The 18,446-nt window shown below is 44.6% G+C and overlaps 1 protein-coding gene across 3 annotated transcripts in view; it reads right to left on the bottom strand.

Annotated features, from left to right (window-relative positions):
- Nucleotides 1-18,446, bottom strand: part of TMEM260 (transmembrane protein 260) — a 413,639-nt gene that overhangs the window by 147,759 nt on the left and 247,434 nt on the right. For all 3 annotated transcript variants that reach the window (XM_069207434.1, XM_069207432.1, XM_069207433.1), the window contains one exon: nucleotides 17,028-17,199. In XM_069207434.1, coding sequence (XP_069063535.1) covers nucleotides 17,028-17,199 — 172 coding nt within the window. The remainder of the gene's footprint in view (nucleotides 1-17,027; nucleotides 17,200-18,446) is intronic.

Below are 18,446 nucleotides of genomic sequence, written 5' to 3'. Positions count from 1 at the left end.
GCCTGTTTAACTAGTTAGATTTCCAGGAACCCTGTGCCATCCTTTAGCCTTGCACACATGGTTAGCTATCTGTTTAATAGATGAAGACCCTGACAGTATGCAGAGGAGAGGTTAGCAATACCCATTAAATTTAGAAGACTAGTCCTCACATTATCTAAGGTAAAACATATTTTTTAATGACTAAACATCTCTGGAATCATTTGCATCTTTTTGTTATAGTTACAACTTATACAGAGACAAAATCAGTGTACTCTGTGCTAATCAAAAGTTAAAAGCATAATTATTGGTTTTATTATCTTTACAGTCTAAAATTGCAGATGGGATCACTTCAATATAGAATTAAAAAATAGGAAGCGACAAATGTATTTTCTTTAGTCTTTGTGATGCAGTGTCTAATTTTTCTGTATCCTCAGAGTGATGAGGCAATGATGTTACAATGATTTTATCGAGAAGTACTTTTTCTTTGCATGTTTAAACAGACATAGGGCATGGGTCAGGGTGACCCCAAGGCTAGCCATCAATCACGGTAATGCATATCTTGCTTCTTTCACGTTACAGATTTTAAGTATAGCTTACTCAGAAGACTCTCTAATATTTGCTGCCTCCTTTTGTAGACAATGTGAAAATTAAGTTTTGAAGACACAATTAATTTAGAAAAGTACTGTTGACAAAAGAGACCTCATGAAGCGCTGTACTCAGATACAGGTTGGGAAACTCACAAGGTAAATAACAGTAGTGTGTATGTGGCCCAATCTAGATCCTTTCCCATAGCACTACAGTAAGCCAAAATAAGAGTGACACGTCCTTCATAAATGTTCTTAGAAATCTTGTTTTAAGTATTGCAAGGTACCTTGGCAAAAGCTGCATTGCTATACAATGAACGAAGCATCCATAAAATACATAGCTTAATTTTCTCCCTACATAGCAGGAATATGGCAGGAATATGGCATTTTCTAAAATATCTAATTCTCCAACAGATGCTTGAGAAAGCTAGTCGTCTCTATTGCTGCCAAGAAGTAAGATAGCACATTATGGCAGTGTTCTCTTTACATTAGCAGCACTCTTATAATAGCTCTGCTATATCATAGCAAGGCCTTGATTCTAGCAAGACTCATTTGAACACAATTCTGCAAATCTACAATCAGTGGATTTAAGTAAGTGAGAAGCTGTAGTTCACCGGTTTAAATTCTACATGTCTCTGTGCACATCCACAAACCCACATGTTAAAAGGTGTTCACCAACTTCTCTCTAACCTCTTCCCAAATGGGAAAACATTGAAAATATACTCCTGACAAGGACAAGAGTAAACTTTTGAAAATAGGGAAATCGAATTTACAATTGCACAGCTTATTTTTTGCAGGAGCAAATATGCACATGCACATTTACTGATGCAAAATGGAATTCATAAAAGTTTGGTAGGAGTAGACCTATGCCTATAAACCCTTGCAAAACTTTCAGTTGTAAATTGCAAAATGCAAGAACATACACCTGCAGGGTCACCTTTGTGAACTTCTTTAACAGTTGGCCCCTTAATCAATGTTCATGTTGTCCATAAATTTCCCATAGTGGTTTTCCACTGATTCTCCATTACCAGTCTTTTTTAAAGTAAATATCAGCATGCATCTAACACTGTGCTTTATGATAACTCAGAGAAATAGTCCCTAAAGTTGCACAATTGTTCATGAAACAGGTTGCTAAGTTTTATACTGGAATCACTGTGGCAATGCAGAAATCACATCATAGCTCACTACATTGATTTGCAGCACTCTACCTAACTGTATAGGCTTTACAATAATTAATCATATATATAAGTTTGAACAAGTAAAATATATTGAAACTATATTGCTTTGTGGCAGACAATTCTCCTTCACATAGCCATACTGTGGTGCTGTAACCTGGCATCCAAAGGGTTTGTGCTGCAGGGTGCTGGACCTACTTGTCAGGTGGACAAATTAAACATGAAAAACTGTTCACCATAATAGGAGTATCAAACCATTGCATACCATACTATAGTTACTGAACTGGAAGTCCTCCCACTGCTCCTGCTCGTACAAAGACTACGGAACCAGCAGCAAAGACAACAACCTTGAGTACACACACCTACCTCACACTGGAGGGTAAACCCAAACTACACACACACACACACACTACATACAGATCCGGAACGGCAGGCGACGGTGACACACACACGTAACCACATACCCGTATGCACATACACACACACACACACACCGACATACACACATGCACACCCATACTACACACACACATGACAGCATACACACACCTGTCATATACACACCAACCCGAACACACAGCACCGCCCACAGTCTCACACAACCATTCACAACAGCACTGATACACACAACAACACAAGCGCAACTACACACTCGCTATGCCAAACAATGTCACTGTACATCTCTACATGAGTACACATTCTGACAACACCACGTAACCAGACAACCAAGTAACACATTCACACTGGCATTCAACAAAGCAGACGTCACAACATGCTAATACCACAGACAAGGCATATGACATAGCCATCACCACACACACAGATGCACACACAACAACCACACAAGGGTACACAACACCACCATTATACACTTCTACAGAAACAATACACAATTCAGCTACATACATGCATGTAACAACACAATCATATCTTACACACATTACACAGCAATGACAGCGGGACAAATGGCAGGGCCACACCCACACATGCAGCCCAGGCACAACAGCTGGCACAACCAACACACACACCTCACGCATACACAAACCACAGTCCACAAATACCAAACTTCCATGTAGAAAGAAAGACGGGACAAGTATGTAAACATCGAATCTAACAACATGTTGGTCCAGATGTATTAATAAATAAGAAAATATCTAAGAAAACTATGTACAAATAAAAGGCCAATGGCCAGTCCGAAGTGCCAAAGGCACAAATAGCACCTAATACAGCCCCAACTTGACTCCTGACTGCAAAATGACCTCCACATGGTAGGGGCATCAAGAGGGCAGGCAGGCACCTCAGGGATTAGGCTGGAGCTTGAGGGGTGAATTGGACTGGGGTTTGGGAGGCGGCTCCTTGGGCCTGGGTTTGGCAGGGGGGTCCTTGGGCCTGGGTTTGGCAGGGGGGTCCTTGGGCCTGGGCTTGGGAGGGGTAGACTGCTTGGCAGGGGGAGGGGCATGGGCACTAGCAGGGGGGGACCGGAGGACTCGGAGGTGGAAGGGCCTTACTTAGGGAAGGAGGAAGAACGCTTGGAGGTATCACAGGGTGGGAGAAGAGTAGGGAACAAGGAAAACTCTGCAAGCAAATTCATTTTTGACACACGGGCGGTCTTGGCAAAAGGGTTTGGGAGTGGGAGTGGTTGGTTTGGATGTTTTGGGTGCAAGTGCGTGCGTGGAATGCTTGTGGGTGCTGAGTGTCTGTTGGGTGGGTGAGTGTGGGCGTTTATGTGTCTTGGAAGAAGGGGATGGAGGAGGTGCAGGGCGATGCCATGCTGGATGTGTGACTGTCTGTTGGGTTGGTGTCTGCAGGTATGGTACATGTGCTGCATTTGGGGGGTGTCGGTGGTTGTGGATGTGGTGGCTAGGGTGGATGTCTTAGGGTCTGATATTGTGGTGTTCGTGAGAAAGACAGGTGTTGTGGCTGGATCAGCGAATGATGGTGTGGTCGCTGCAGGTGTGTCAGGTGTAGTGTCTGAAGGAAGGGTTGGTGGGGGAGTCAGTGTAGGTAGTGGATGTTGTGATGTCTGCAGGTGGGTGTTGTTTGTGTGCATGCCAATGGTGGGTCTTGTGGTGCTTGTGCTTGTCAGTTGTAACCTTGTCTGTTGAAGTGGATGCATGCCTGTGTGTATGTGTGCTTTGGCTGGGTTTAGGGAGAGGGGTTTGGGATTGAGAAGAGGTACGTGGAGGGGGGAGAAACGGTAGACAAAGGGACACTGGCTGCTGTCAGTGAGGCGGTCAGAGCCTGAAAGGATCTCTGGAGGCCAGCCAGGGCATCGTGAATGCCTTCCAGGAACGTATTGCTCTGTTGAACTCGAGCTGCCAGTCCCTGGATGCCATTCACAATGGTGGACTGACCCACAGAGATGACCCGCAAGAGGTCAATAGCCTCCTCACTGAGGGCAGCAGGGTGGGCAGGGACAGAGGTGCCTGTGGCGAAGAAGATGCCCACCCTCCTGGGTAAGCGGGCACGGGCAACTGGGAGGGGAGCTACAGGGAGGGTGGTGCTGGTAACGGGGGTAGCGGACAATGATGGTGCTGGGGTGGCCACCGCCAGGAAGTGTTCACTGGAGGAGGATTCCGAAGAGAAGGTTGTAGATCCGGTCTCCCTGTGGCACTCCTCTCTGTTCCACTGGATCTCTCTGCCTAGCTGGTTCCAGCTTCCTGGGTCCCGTGGGCTGCTGCTTCCCCACTCGCCTGTTCCCCTTCACCTGACGATGCTGATGCACACAATTAGAGAGAGGGGGAGGGAGAGAAAGACAGGGAGGGGTAAAGGGTGAAAATGGGTAAACATATAGCTCTCATACACACTGGTTAACAAGCACTTCTGTGACAATACTTATGCTGGATAGGCCATCGCAGGTGCCATTATACATTACCTATATCCTGTCACAACATGTCACTAGTACCCACACACCTGTATTGCAACCTTCACTCCTACATCAATATCTAAGTAGGGCAGCACAACTGGAGTCATTCACAAGGTGACTACCAAAGCCATTTCTGCTAGCACAGCGTGCCCTGGATGCACTATCAACAGTATGCCTGAATACACACCATACCTCTCCATGCCCCTATAAGCCATTGGATGTCCAGCTGACTGAACAAAACACTACTGGGCACTACTGTAACAATATATGGTCAGACCATGCCTTCTGTAACATATCCATAATATTGAAGACAATTCCACCCACAGCCCACACTGCACCTGCTGGATGCCAGACCAAACACTCTGTACAGCGATGCCAATATAGAAATCAACACTGATTTGGCCACTGCAAGTCAGATACCCAAAGAGATGACATCTGATGTGTAAAATGAGAGATAGTCTGACCCAATCATACAGCCAGATCAGCAGACAGCAAACACATATATATATATATATATCTCAACTGATCATACTGCTAAGTGCATCAAAAAAGTCCCATCTAGCACATAGACACATCCACACTCAATCACTGAGTGACATATAACATCATGGCCCACTTACAATGCAACCACCACACGTGCAGTCAGACCAGTCAGACTGCACAACATGAAAACTCCACCCTCAAACACCATTCCAGAAATGACTATACTTGTCACAGAGTCCAGACAACACACATCTCAGAGGGTAAATGCCAGGATGCATAGGCACAACTAAACCAACACCACTGCCTGTACACCACTTACACATCCCACTACCACATAAGCCAGCCAGGGGAGACTAGAATCACATCTACATGCCTTGTGACATGCAATAGGCCAGCCTCTCCTAATCTGCCACTTCAGCTTGGCCAAGGCAAGCATAAAAGTCCCAGCCCATCAGATATGCCCCCAACTTACCATTAGGACATGATGTAGGCAGTAACTCTGCAAAGTAATATGCCAATTGATAGGCCATTGTCATCCATCCCATATACATACCATGCTGACATATTTGAGACCTGTCAAGGCACCTACCACCTATAGCACCATTCAATTTGTTTAACGATAACTTCCCACCAAGTACTGCACCTAGGAATGCATAGTGTCTGCAACCAGACCTCAACAATTGTACATGTATCATTTTCCCAGCCTATCTTCACATACCCTACAGTCAGCAGTTCACCTATATATGATAATACAAATCAATTATCCTGTCCCATGAAGGCCATATCTTCAGTGGAACTTAGATGGCAGCTCCACAATCAGTAAAAAAACATTGCCAGCACATGATGTATTCAGTCCCTGTGAGAAAACTAGAGACACACAGTAGCATATACATGTATGCAACACATGGGAGTGGACTGAAACCTCCGAGCCACTAATGCAGATGGATGGATCTGGTAATACTCAATGCTTAGGGTGATACTAATACAGACATCCTTTGCAGAGGCAGGATAGTCTCACACATGTGGCAATGTCATATGAGCTTCTCCACATTCTAGACATGGAGAAGTATTTTAATGGGAGATGTACATCCACTTACAGTAAAGCATGGCAACACATCTACTAGCTATACTCAGCTAGGGTGCATAATACCCATTTCCAATAGCCAATACACAGGGTGTCATTACAACAATGTCACTTTGCCTGCAGTGAGGCACAATATCCCTATTAAGCCGATCAAGTCTGTACTCTCCCCCTTGTGGCTGCTGTGCTGGCATCAAACACGCATCCACCTCAGGCTAGGCCACCGCCAAAATGCGGGCCATTAGGGGGATCAGGGTCCGACGGTCACCCCTCCCTCGTTGAGAGGACATCCCCAGCTGGGCCTCCACGGTCTTCCGGGCCCAGGGTCTCAGGTCCTCCCACCGATTTCTGCAGTGGGTGCTCTGCCGGCTGTGGATCCTGGGGGTCCACACTTGCTTGGCAATGGCACGCCAGATCCCTTTTTTCTGATGGGCGTTCACCTACATCGATGATAGACAGAAGGAGAAAGTCAGGTACACATGCCCCATGCCAACAGCAGTGGACAATATACATCTGACTCACCATTGCCCACACATACCCTTCCCTCTCGGATCACATGCCTCTTCTCCATGCCCCCTACATGCATGTACTCCCTCCCCAGTACACTTACCCCTTACACCATCACACACACCCCTATCACACATGACAATGGCATTGGGCTCACCTGTTCCTCTGGTGCCCCAGAAAGCTGTCCATACAGGGGTTAGAACACCGTCCACAAGCTTCACCAGCTCTTCTGGGGTGAAGGCTGGGGCCCTATCACCTGCAGCACGGTGCATTATGGCTCCCAGAGACAGAACACAGCAGCTCAGCTTGCGGAGGTCTTGCTTGCAAGAGTGTCAGAGTCAAGTGAGCAAGGCTGCAGAAAAAGGCAGTAACGGTCGCCGGCGGTGATCGCCATCGGCCCCAATCCACCATAGGCAGCAATGTTATCCAATGAGAAGTTGCCCAGCGGTTGTGACCGCCTACCACCATTATGACATACGCCATCAGACTTGGGTCACTTCCAACTGTCCTGTGCAACAGGCCCGGCGGATGCCATTTTGTGCACATATCATGCCTTGCAGTCTCTAAATAAGTGCATTATACACATTTATGTGCAAATGTAGAGTAGGCCCGTGTTGTTCCACCCTAGTTTTGCCAATATATGTGACATGCATGTCACTGTGAAGCTTTAGCTTTCCCATAATGGTATGTGTCAGTAGTGCGAGACATGTCTACAGTGTTCAGTGTGTGCGATGATGACATGTACTTCTTACATGTGTGAATTACTCATTACTCAGTACATTTTCTACTCTCTATCCTCAATACCCTGCTATGAGGAGATTGAGACATGCACCTGTGTGCTGACCACTAGTTGACTGTGCAACCATGGAGGATAGGCATATCATCCAGACCTACTGTCTGACTCGTCAGACCATCATGGATCTATGTGGCCAGTTGGAGCCTTATCTGTTACCTGCCGTATGCAATCCCTATGCCATCCCTCCCACAGTACAAGTCCTGTCAGTGCTACACTTTTTTGCCACTGGGTTCTTTCAGAATACAGCAGGGATGTCACAGGCTATGTTCAGTCTTGTGTTGAAGGATGTACTGTGTGCTTTTTTGAAACACCTGGACAGCTACATAAGGCCCTCCCCAACATGGAGATTTGGCCTATGTGAAGGCAGACGTCTATGATGTGGGACACATCCCTCATGTGATAGGGGGCGTAGCAGGCACCCATGTAGCCTTGGTCCCTCCCAGCGCCAATGAACAGGTGTACAGGAACACGAAAAACTACCACTCGATCAATGTCAAGGTGGGGTGTCTGGCAGATAAGTACATCGCACAGGTCATAGCCAAGTTTCCAGGATGTGTACATGAATCCTACATTCTGAGGAGCAGCAATGTCCCACACATGATGGCACGACTACACAGAGAGAGGGCTTGGCTCATTGGTATGTATGCATTTGGATGTGTGTCTCTTTTATGGCACCTTTCATCAGATTCTTCCCTGTGGCTGCACTTGTATTGTAACTGGTCCTGCCTTTATGCACACAGGTGCCTCTGGCTATCCTAACCTTCCCTGGATGTTGACACCAATGAGGTAAGCTGCCACGGAAGGGGGAACTGCGTTTCAATGAGGCCCGTGTCAGGACGAGGTGTGTAACTGAAAAGACATTTGGTCTTCTGAAAGCCAGGTTCAGGTGCCTGGACGTCTCTGGAGGTGCCCTCCTCTACACTCCCCAAAAGGTGTGCCAGATCATAGTTTCCTGCTGCATGCTCCACAATCTTGGCTTGAGACGTCAGATACCATTGCTAGCTGATGATGAGGAGGCAGCTGAACCAGTAGTTGGGGATGCAGACATGGGCAGTGATGAGGAGGCACATGAGGATGGTGTAGCTGACTCTGGGACTGAGCTCATCAATCAGTACCTCCAGTGACATATAGGTATTCTGCCTGTGTTTTTGCCAGTTATGTGTATCCACATTGATTGAGGACAATGGTCCTCCTGATTAGTTTCATCAGTGGTGTTCTAATGTGTTCCTATCCTTATGTGTGTGTTGGTGGAGGTGAGTGCTTGAATGTAAGGTGCTGGGTTGACATGTATTTTATCTAACGTGTACTCACTGCAGGTTGCTAGTTTTGCATCTCCTACAGACAGACCTGCGTTGAGCTATGTGTCCTGCAGTCTCCATTCCTCATGTTATTCCACTCACTGACTGTGTTCTGTAAACCAATCCCTCTGCTACCTATGGCGTGAGGCATTCATGCTCATTAGCTGTTGGTAACTGTATACAGAATGGAGTTTTGCACATGACAGACGGCAGCTACAGAGTATTGTCATGTATTTCCTATGTCTGGGGATGTAGAAATGTCATCTGTTATGCCCTGCTTTGGTGGCAATCTACACTGGGCTGGACAACTGTGTACTGCATATGTGCTTTGTGTGGCACCATGCCTTCTATCCTGATGTAACTCTGTATCACGGTCTCTTTTGCAGGTTGTATGCGTGATTTCACTGTAGTGTGTGCCTGGACTAGTGACTTCTTTATATCTGCCCTGGGACATATCTGTTGTACTGTGTCTCCTGCAGAGGTTGCCTCCTTCTGCTGTCCATTACACTGCCTATTGGTTTAGTGGGGCATACCCACATCACATTTTTCTGACAAAACAATTTAACATGTTCAAATAAAGACACACATTCAGTTGCAGTGATCAATAGTATTTAATGGCCAAACCCGGGATATGTGAACAATCAATGTATGGGGCATATAGTGACAGAGGTGATGAGTGGGGTCGTGGTAGTTGTAATCATCAGAGTAGGTGGCACATTTGTACGTAGCACAGGTCCAGTGTCCAAGTGACATGGGAAAATGGAGTAATGTCGTTGAACAGTCAACAGGGTGGCACGCAAGGGAAAGAAATCAGGAGAGCTTCACTTCCTGGCAGTGGGTTTTGTCTTGGCATCTGCTCCAACTGGATGTCTGGATGGACATCCACGTTTGTGGGTGGTTCGGGGGAGGGGGAAGAGGACATCAGCTATAGAGTGAGAGGTACCAGAGGCCCTTGGTTCCCCGGGCAGGGCCTCCATTCCACTAGCTGCGGCAGATATGGATGGTTCAGTTGTTATGTGGCTAGTGGGAGGGGCCTGCAGGTGGGTGAAGGAAGCACACAGGGTGATGTTGAGGTCCCTGTGCAGCCCTGCAATGGAGGTCATGGTGGCATTTTGGGTCTCCCACTGCTGCATGACCTCCTGATGGTATTCCCTCTGCAGCCTTTCGTTTTCCCCTACCAGGGTGATAATCTAGCCCATCCTGTCGTGGGCTTGTTGGTATGCTCCCAGGACTTGGGAGATGGTTTCCCTGGTCAGTTGAGTTCATTGGGGGCCCCATCCTCTTGCCCACAGGTTCCCTCCCACGCCCTGTGTGCCCCTGTGCGCCTGGCATGGTGTGCCCACTTCCAGTGTCACCAGGACCTTCATTGATTTGGGTGTGAGGGGTTGACTCAGGTCCCTGTACTGTGGGGCACACTATTGATTGAACTGTTCTTGGGGCACAGGTTTGGGGACGAAGGGTTGGCTGTACTGTTGATGCCACAGGGTGGGGGAAAGGGGTTGATGTGGGCAGGGTGAGGCAGGGAATGGTGGATTGACCAGGTGTCCCAGATAGGCCAGGTAAGTCGTCAATGTCCAGACATCCAGAGGTGTTATCCTAACTGGAGCCTTCATCTTGAGGAGGGCTGTCTTTCTCTTGTATCCTTTCCATGGTGGCAGTGGTACCTTTGGTTGGAGTGAGAGAGATTTACATGGTGGAAGTGTGATTGGTAGTCTCTTTGTTTGATGCATTCAGTGTCTTGACATGATTCTCAGCAATGGCAATGACAGATGCTGCACTGCATACATTGTTTGTGGATGAGGATTGTGTTGTGTACCATGCTCCATTGAGGATGGTGACAATCTGGGTTGGTAACCTTTGGTGGGTGGGTGGGATCAGGTCCTGTGTGATGGTTCACATGGCAGGTGTGCCCTGTTTGTTCGTGGTAAATCAGGCTTGCTAGATGTGAGTGGGGATGGCTGTACACTGCAGCATGGGATTCAAGTGGGAGAAGGGTATGTGTGCATGCATGGTAACTTGTCCTGTGTGTGCATTTGGTGAATGGAGTTTACCTTCTTACTTTCTAGTCCATGCTCAGTCCATTTCAGGGTTGTAAATCTGGATAAGTGACCATTTGGTTTGGTGCACCGCTGTGGCTGTGTTTGGCCTTGTTTGCCATTGTTTAGCGCCACTGCGTTGCTGTCATTGCCATGTCGTGGTCCTCAGTCGAAGCATCCACATGGTATAGCTAGTGCAATAGTCATGCATACAAGAGTTGTGCTGTGAAGTGGACATAGCAGGTTTTGCTGTAGATTTGCTAGTGCATTGTGGGAGTCATAGTGATTGTTATAGGCACAGCTATCTGTGCACTTGCCAGGGACTATTTGGGCATTGGGGCTGGGTGGGGGATGCAAAAGAGAGGGTCATTAGGTGGGGGGTTTAGTGAGAGTTAGAGTGAACTGGGGAGTGCGTGGGTGGTGAGGAAGCATGATGGACAGAAGTAAATTGTACCAGGGAAGTAGTAGTTACTTACCAGAGTCCAGTCCTACGAGTACTCCAGTCAGGCCCTCTGGATGCAGTATGTCCAGTACCTTCTCCTCCCACAATGTGAACTCTGGGGGATGAGGTGGGGGCCCGCCGCCAGTCTTCTGCACGGCAAATTGGTGTCTCAATGTGATGGAACGCACCTGCCCCATAGGTCGTTCCACCTCTTCCTGATGTCCTCCCTTGTGAGTGGATGGTTGCCTACTGAGTTCACACTGTCGACATTTCTCTGCCATAACTCAATTTTCCTGGCAATGGGGGTTTGTTGCACTTGTGCAGTAGACAATTTCATCGGCCATGACCCTCAGCTCATCGTCTGTGAAGTGTGGGTGCTTTTGACGGGACATGGTGGTGGTTGGGTTGTGGGTGGGGGTTGTGTGTGTAAGGGTGCAGTGCAGGGTGCTTGGTGGGGTGGGGGGTGTTTGGTTGTGTGTGATGGTTGGTTGTGATGTTTGTGTGTAGTTGTGATGTTTGTATTGTGTTGTTCATGCAGTTGTGTGGTGTGGGCTGAGTGTGAAGTGTATATGTGCCTATGGTGTACAAGTGCTTATTCATTTTGGCTCCTCTGTGTCAGTGAACGTTGTTTTGGTTGCAAAGGATTGTGGGCTGTGTGGGGGGGTGTTATAAAGTAGAGTAAGTAGGTGTGTATGGTGAGTGTATGTGTGTTAGGTGTAGGGTATTCAAACTGTACAATGTGGTGTTGTGTCCTGCCTGACATGAGTGTTTGAACACAGCGGTTCGGTCCGCCAATGGTTTTCCACCATGGAAAAACAGCTTTGGTGATTAGGGGCTCATAATTTGACAGGTGAAAATTTGTCAGGCTGGCAATGCTGGTGGTGGAACCTCCACTATCCTGCCCACCAGTGTCCTGGCAGTCTCGTTTTTTGGCTGATTTTGGGGGTCTTCAACGTGTGACTCTTAATATGTCCATCCGATGACCACCAATATGGCGGTCTTGCGGCGGCTGCCACCGCAGAAGTATTCCGAAAAGACCGCCAAAGTCATAATGAGGCCCTTAGTGTTTCCTTCAGAGATGTGGGGATCTCTGAGCAGAACAAAGCTGAAATCCAATCCGATGCTATGGAACTGCCAATCTAACACTTTTTCTGAAATGTCCCTTGGTGCACTGAAGGAAAAGTTTTCAAAAGCTTTCAGACGTTCTTCTGGTGCCCAAACAATCACAGAAGTACACTTTTTAATGGCCTCCGGACCTCAGTGGAAAGCACTTATAGACTCTTAGGGTGTCAGGCAGAGTTCGAAACTAGAGGCAAGTGCAGGTCCAGTTTCTACTGGTCTGCTGGGCACTTCATGAAAAAGGCCTCTTGCAGCTTGGTGTGTCACTGTAGTAGCACAGGAGGCATGTGAACCAATCCTTCAAGTCCATCTCTTTGTCCTGAGTATTCGTGGGAGCAGGACCAGCCCTTCCGATCCCCTCACAGGTCTCAACCAATAGGTGCAGCCCTTCTTCTGTTCTTTCACATGTCCAGAGAGTATTCTGAGGAGGGTGTCCTGGGGTGCCACATTTATGCCTGGCACCAACTAGTGTGTGGGAGTACACTTGTCCATATCAAAACCATGAAGGTAAACGTTCCCCAAAACAATCCTACCCATTTTTGCAGCAGTTCCTACAAACAATCCCACTGAGCACCTTATTTACAAAATCAAACTTGAGGAAACCCTTCTCCCCTTGTGCAGAGGCTGTGTGGCCACCTGGAGGATTGGCTGGGGTAATGAGAAGTCTCCTCCCACAGCTTCACTTGTAAACAATTCCATGGGTAGCTTTCGGTCTCACTGGGTTTGGTGCAAGCCTCCGTATTGCCACAAAAACTGAACCTTTTCATGTGATCCCCCCCCCCCCTTTACATCTACTTGTGACAGCGAAGGACCCTTTGAAGTTAATTAAGTTCCTGAGCCCACCCCAACTGGTCTTCCTGCCAGGAGAAGAAAACCCATTGCCACCATCCCTGCTCTTGGTGCAGTTGTCACACCTAACTAAGGCCAGGCACTTGATTGACAGATGCTGAAGAGCTAATGTAAAATATCCTCCAGCAGCTTCAAGAATGGAAAAGTAACATTCTAAAAGTTACTTTTCCTATATAGTTATTAAAAGTTCAATTTCAACATTTAATAATAAAGGGAGTGGTTGATTTTCTTTCTAGCTAATCCCAACCCTTGGATTTAAGATTAATATTGTAATCTGCACTCTTGTTTTCTCATAAAATACTCAATGACCTTCCACAGTGAAAATAGCTTTTCACTGCAAGGACATGGTTACATTACATTTCTACCTAAATACTAAGCACCCTATTTGAGGGCTACAAGTCCTGCATAGGGATGACTTATTAACATTTAAAAGAGGGGCTTTCTCCTCTAAACAGGGTTATTTTGACAGTTCTGGTTGCAGGTTTAAACTGCAGCAGTCAGGCTACAATGGTAGGCCTTAACCAATGTTTTATTGTCAAACTAGTCGATGGCAAAATAAGTGCTACATTCCACAGGTGACATTTACCTTTCTATTACACAGGTATATTTTATGCACCCTATATGCTATACTATGGCCTTTTAAGAAAGTTAAATAAGTCTTTAAGGGATTAGTAAATTTCTACATGTTTTAGGAGTCAGAGCACATACACTGGGCAGTAGTATACAGAGTTTCAAAATCAGCAATAAAATTCAGCAGAGAGTGAAGGATGACCATGCATAAAGGGGCATTCTCTCACAATGATTCATTGCTCACTTATGAGACTTTTGTTTGTTTTTTTAATCACAGTTACCCTGACCAATACCTGCCAAATTCATAATAATAATAATAATACTTGGAATACCTTGGGAGGCACACAATAAATAAAGGAATGATATATATAAAAGAATAGAGTGTTCCTATTCTGCCCTTTCCAAACACTATTTGCAAGGCTGCAATGCATGTTGTACAGTCATGTATGTCAAAAAAAATTATTGGTCATTTGATGTCACACGAATCGTCAAATATTCAGAGTACCATGCTTCTCAGATCATTAATTGCTCATGCACAGTCCTTAAAACTGTACTATTTATTTAGTACAAGGAACTATCTACTAGTTAAACCCTTATATCCGTCATCAGAAGATGAAACACAGATCGGAAGGACTTCAACAACATAGACTTAGAAAAAGAATGCAAGGCATTTCACTTCTCACAAGCACCGACCTTTAATCAATTTAAAAGAGATTAGCATAAATTAGTCATAAATAAACGGCATTACAATTACAAATAAATAAGCTTTTATTAAATAGGCCCTAAACAAAGAAGGAAAGGAAAGAAAGGCTGACTTTATGATTTGCCTATGACGCATCCAGTACTGATGTTTTCACTTTCCAATTTCCTTGGGAAATGTTACCTTTTCGTGAATATCACGATCAACAATATTTTCATTCTCTGGATTAGATTTAAGGAACATGGTCTGCATTTACAGAAATGGCAGAGAAATCTATGAATGAACACATTTTATGGAAAATTAGAAAAATGTACCTTCCAAACACAAGAAAAAGTACGTCATCCATGCTGCAAAAATACAGGTATCAAGTTTTTGCCAACAGTGAAGATCAAGAAAATCATATGGAAAATCCTATAATTGGTTTATGCTTAGACATTTTTAGAAACTCCTGATCAATGGTTGGCAACCCTCATCAAGCTTTCAAAATGTTTTAAATGAAACCAATGTCTGCACTTAGAGCTGTGTTGTCTCAAACCAATGCTCCCAGTGCTTTACTCCAAACAGCCTTTTATTCACTTACACTAGGTTCACCTGAACTCAACTATATCTAAGTCCACAACAAGGGATTGCTGGCAAACAAAAAATGTTTCAACCGTTGAAGAGCATATGTAACCAGACACCAGCATTTAATAGGGTGATATTCGCCCACAAAAAACAATCTCACATTATTCAAGCCAATACCTCAACCTCAGACATTTTAGGTGGATGAAGATTCTGACCCGCTTTCAGCATTTTTTCACATTTGATCTAGGTAAATAGAAGGTTGAAGTGGGTGATCAATCCAGGAAAGAGGTATAAATAGCACACACATCTACTTATTCACTTTTACCACTAATGGCTTACAATGATGCACATACTGATTAACATGGCATACACCCTTCAAAAAAGTCTATTGGCTCTGTGGAAAGCAAAGGACACAAGGACAAACGTAGCTGTGATCAGATGTACTATTCCTTAGTATCAGAGAGTCCAGTTTTAAGACGTTTCCTGGATAACTATTCTTTCTTTTTCTTAGACAGGGTGTTAATGTATTCCACCGTTTTGGGCCTAAAACTTGGAGGAAACATCCACCTTTACGCAGACATACCCTAGGCAGAGCATTTGGTTTGAGTTTGTTGGCTGCATACAGTAGATTGGTCCTGAGATTGCATTTACGGAGAATACGATTAACACATTTGAGGTGACCTGCATGGGGAACAGCCAGCAATCTTTTGAACTAAGATTCAGTAAAATGCTAAATTCAACAATACCTTATGGTGCTGTTCTGATTAAATTCTTCCCTCTTTAAGTACACATGAGGATACACAATAAATCACACCTTAATTGTTCTGTGGTAAGAGGAACAGTGACGGCCCGAGTATCTGGACATATAAGGAACCCCAAAATCCAAAGAAAAAACATGAATGAATCAATAAATTAAAATTCCTCCAGAATTCAGAATAATGAGCATTTCACCATGGGGGAACTTGGTGGGTTTCATTCATCAACCCTGCCATGACACCAATCATCCAAACATTATCAATCTCTCCAAGTTAAATGCCTTACCAATAGCTCCCTCGAATACATTATTAAATATATGCATACAGATTAGCATGCACTTATCTTTGTTAAATACAGTGAGCATCCACTGTTTTAAATTGCTACTTTTGCTTTTAGTACACGGTAAAAAGTTCAGTTAAAAATGTCCTTTAACTTGTCCAATCTAGTACCAAAGACACTGCATCTGCAGACCAGTGTAGGAAAAGATGCGATGAAACTCCATTAAAATCTTGTGAAATTGTGCTAATATAATCAAATGTGATTTGCCAGTATTTCATGTTGCGAATTGTAGAAAAGTCTTGTGAGATATTGGATAGAGACTGGTTCCAGCAGAAAATGTCTCTTCTAGACATTTTCAGGGTGAGCTAGTCTCTAAAAGGTATATTTAATCAAATGTTTGACACGAGAAGCACACTAGGTAAAACAAATAAAAATACATGTGGTGTAGTGAGAAATTTCAAGAAATTAGAAAATCTTATTGGCATAATGAACATTTGCCGAAGCTAGTTAGTATGTTAAAGTTAAACAGAACCATCTGCTTGGAGGTTACGATGAGAACACTTGACACTTTTAAAGTGGTAAGATAATCAAACTCCCGTTGCACATGCAGAAAAGGAAAATTTCCTCTAATACCATATTTAAATGGCTGTTAGCTGATTTTGTTTTATTTTCTCTTCCTAAACTTTGTAAAGGAAGAAGAGAGGCGAGTAGCTGAAATCGGTTGTTAGTGGCCATTTGTGCCTTGAAAAGGAACACATTTTTCTGCCAAGATCTAATTAGAAAAGGGCAGACCACAGACATCTTGGTAATAAACACTTCTGGAAAACCTGCCACATATGCCTGTGCGAGAATATGTTTTGTGTACAGTTCCAACTGTTTTACTGCAATGTACAAAAACAATTATGACTCCAAAAACATACATAAAAAAAAACAGTGGCAATACCTCTTGGTCTACTAAAGAAACGTCGGATCTCATTCCTTCACAGAAATGCAGGTAGCGGAGAGAGTTTCCAGGTAAATCTCCTCTTAGTAGTATTATGGAGTTCAGAGGCATGGACGATAAAAGGTTTCTTGCAAAATTATCAACCACATAATTTGCGCTGTTGTCACAAATTCTAAATAAAAAAAAGAACAATTACCTGGAGCATTAGTAGTGATATTAGTCATACACAGCCTAGACAACTAAACATAACTGAACACCGGAACATAACTTGATAATATAAAATTGTATGAAGCCATCAAAATATATGCAGTTAAAAAACTAGTTAAGGTAACCCTGACACTGAAAATTGTTGTTGAATTGAGTTACATTCGAACAACAATTAAAATCCAAAACGTCTGCAAGAGCAATGAAAACAGCCTGAATATCGATGAAAACGTTCCTGGGCCAGTGAGATTCTACTGCATGACCTCACAGACAATATGGAGAAAACCTGATTGGCCATTGAAGGGGAGCATATTAATTTTTTTTTACCTGAGCTTTAAAAGTAGTGCCTTAAAATTGGAAAGCAGTAGGCTAAAAGTTGTAAGGATAGTGGGTATACCACAGACATTGTTCTATCTCCACTGGTCACCATGATATACATCGCTCTATAAAAAAAAGACAGTTGAAAGCAGGGGCATAAACTTGATCATTACAGCAACATATCTTGTTTCCACGGACTGGCAGCTTTATTATTCTAAATGCAGGAGTTGTGTTCATGAAGGAAGCCCAGTGTACTGTATACAACTAGGAAAAGATGGAAAGGAGCTGTCTTAAAAACTTGCTGTCCATGCCCAAATCTGCCATGGTCTCAGCCATTAGAATGGTATCTGGGCTTCAACAAGGGTTTTTCATTTAATTGGTAGGTTTGTTAAAGTACTGTAAGAGTCTAATAATGTCAGAGCACGCTGTAATCTCAATGCTCTTCAAGGAAGAGATTAATAGTGAGCTAGGCTGGGCAAATGGGGCTTGGATATGGTTACACCAAATGGCTACCACCCTGAAAATGAAAAATTTCGATGTTGCTCTACCCCTTTCCCACTAAAAAAAAAGAAAAAAAAAAAAAGAATCGGGAGCTAGACTGTCGGGCCTGAAGGGGAAGGTACTTGTGTTATTTGGGAGCAAAGACCTCCACTTAGGAATTACGTGAATCCTGGGAATTAAACGCTACCTTTTTCATAAACTTGGGAACTCTCAATTGCGGGATGTAATGTATAAACTTAGAATAGGCCTCCCTTTACACCCTTCCATTGGGTATAACTTCTTTTAAGAACGTGGATAAGTTCTGTGGCTGTAATTTACAGCAGTGGTTCCCAACCAGTGGTCCGTGGACCCCCGGGTCTGTGACACATTCCCAGTCTTCGGTCGGGTGGAAGGCAC

This window comes from Pleurodeles waltl, chromosome 9 (assembly GCF_031143425.1).
Source record: "Pleurodeles waltl isolate 20211129_DDA chromosome 9, aPleWal1.hap1.20221129, whole genome shotgun sequence".
Classification (NCBI taxonomy): domain Eukaryota; kingdom Metazoa; phylum Chordata; class Amphibia; order Caudata; family Salamandridae; genus Pleurodeles; species Pleurodeles waltl.
The sequence above is the reverse complement of the archived record's forward strand: the minus strand, read 5'-3'. Positions and strand labels throughout refer to the sequence as shown.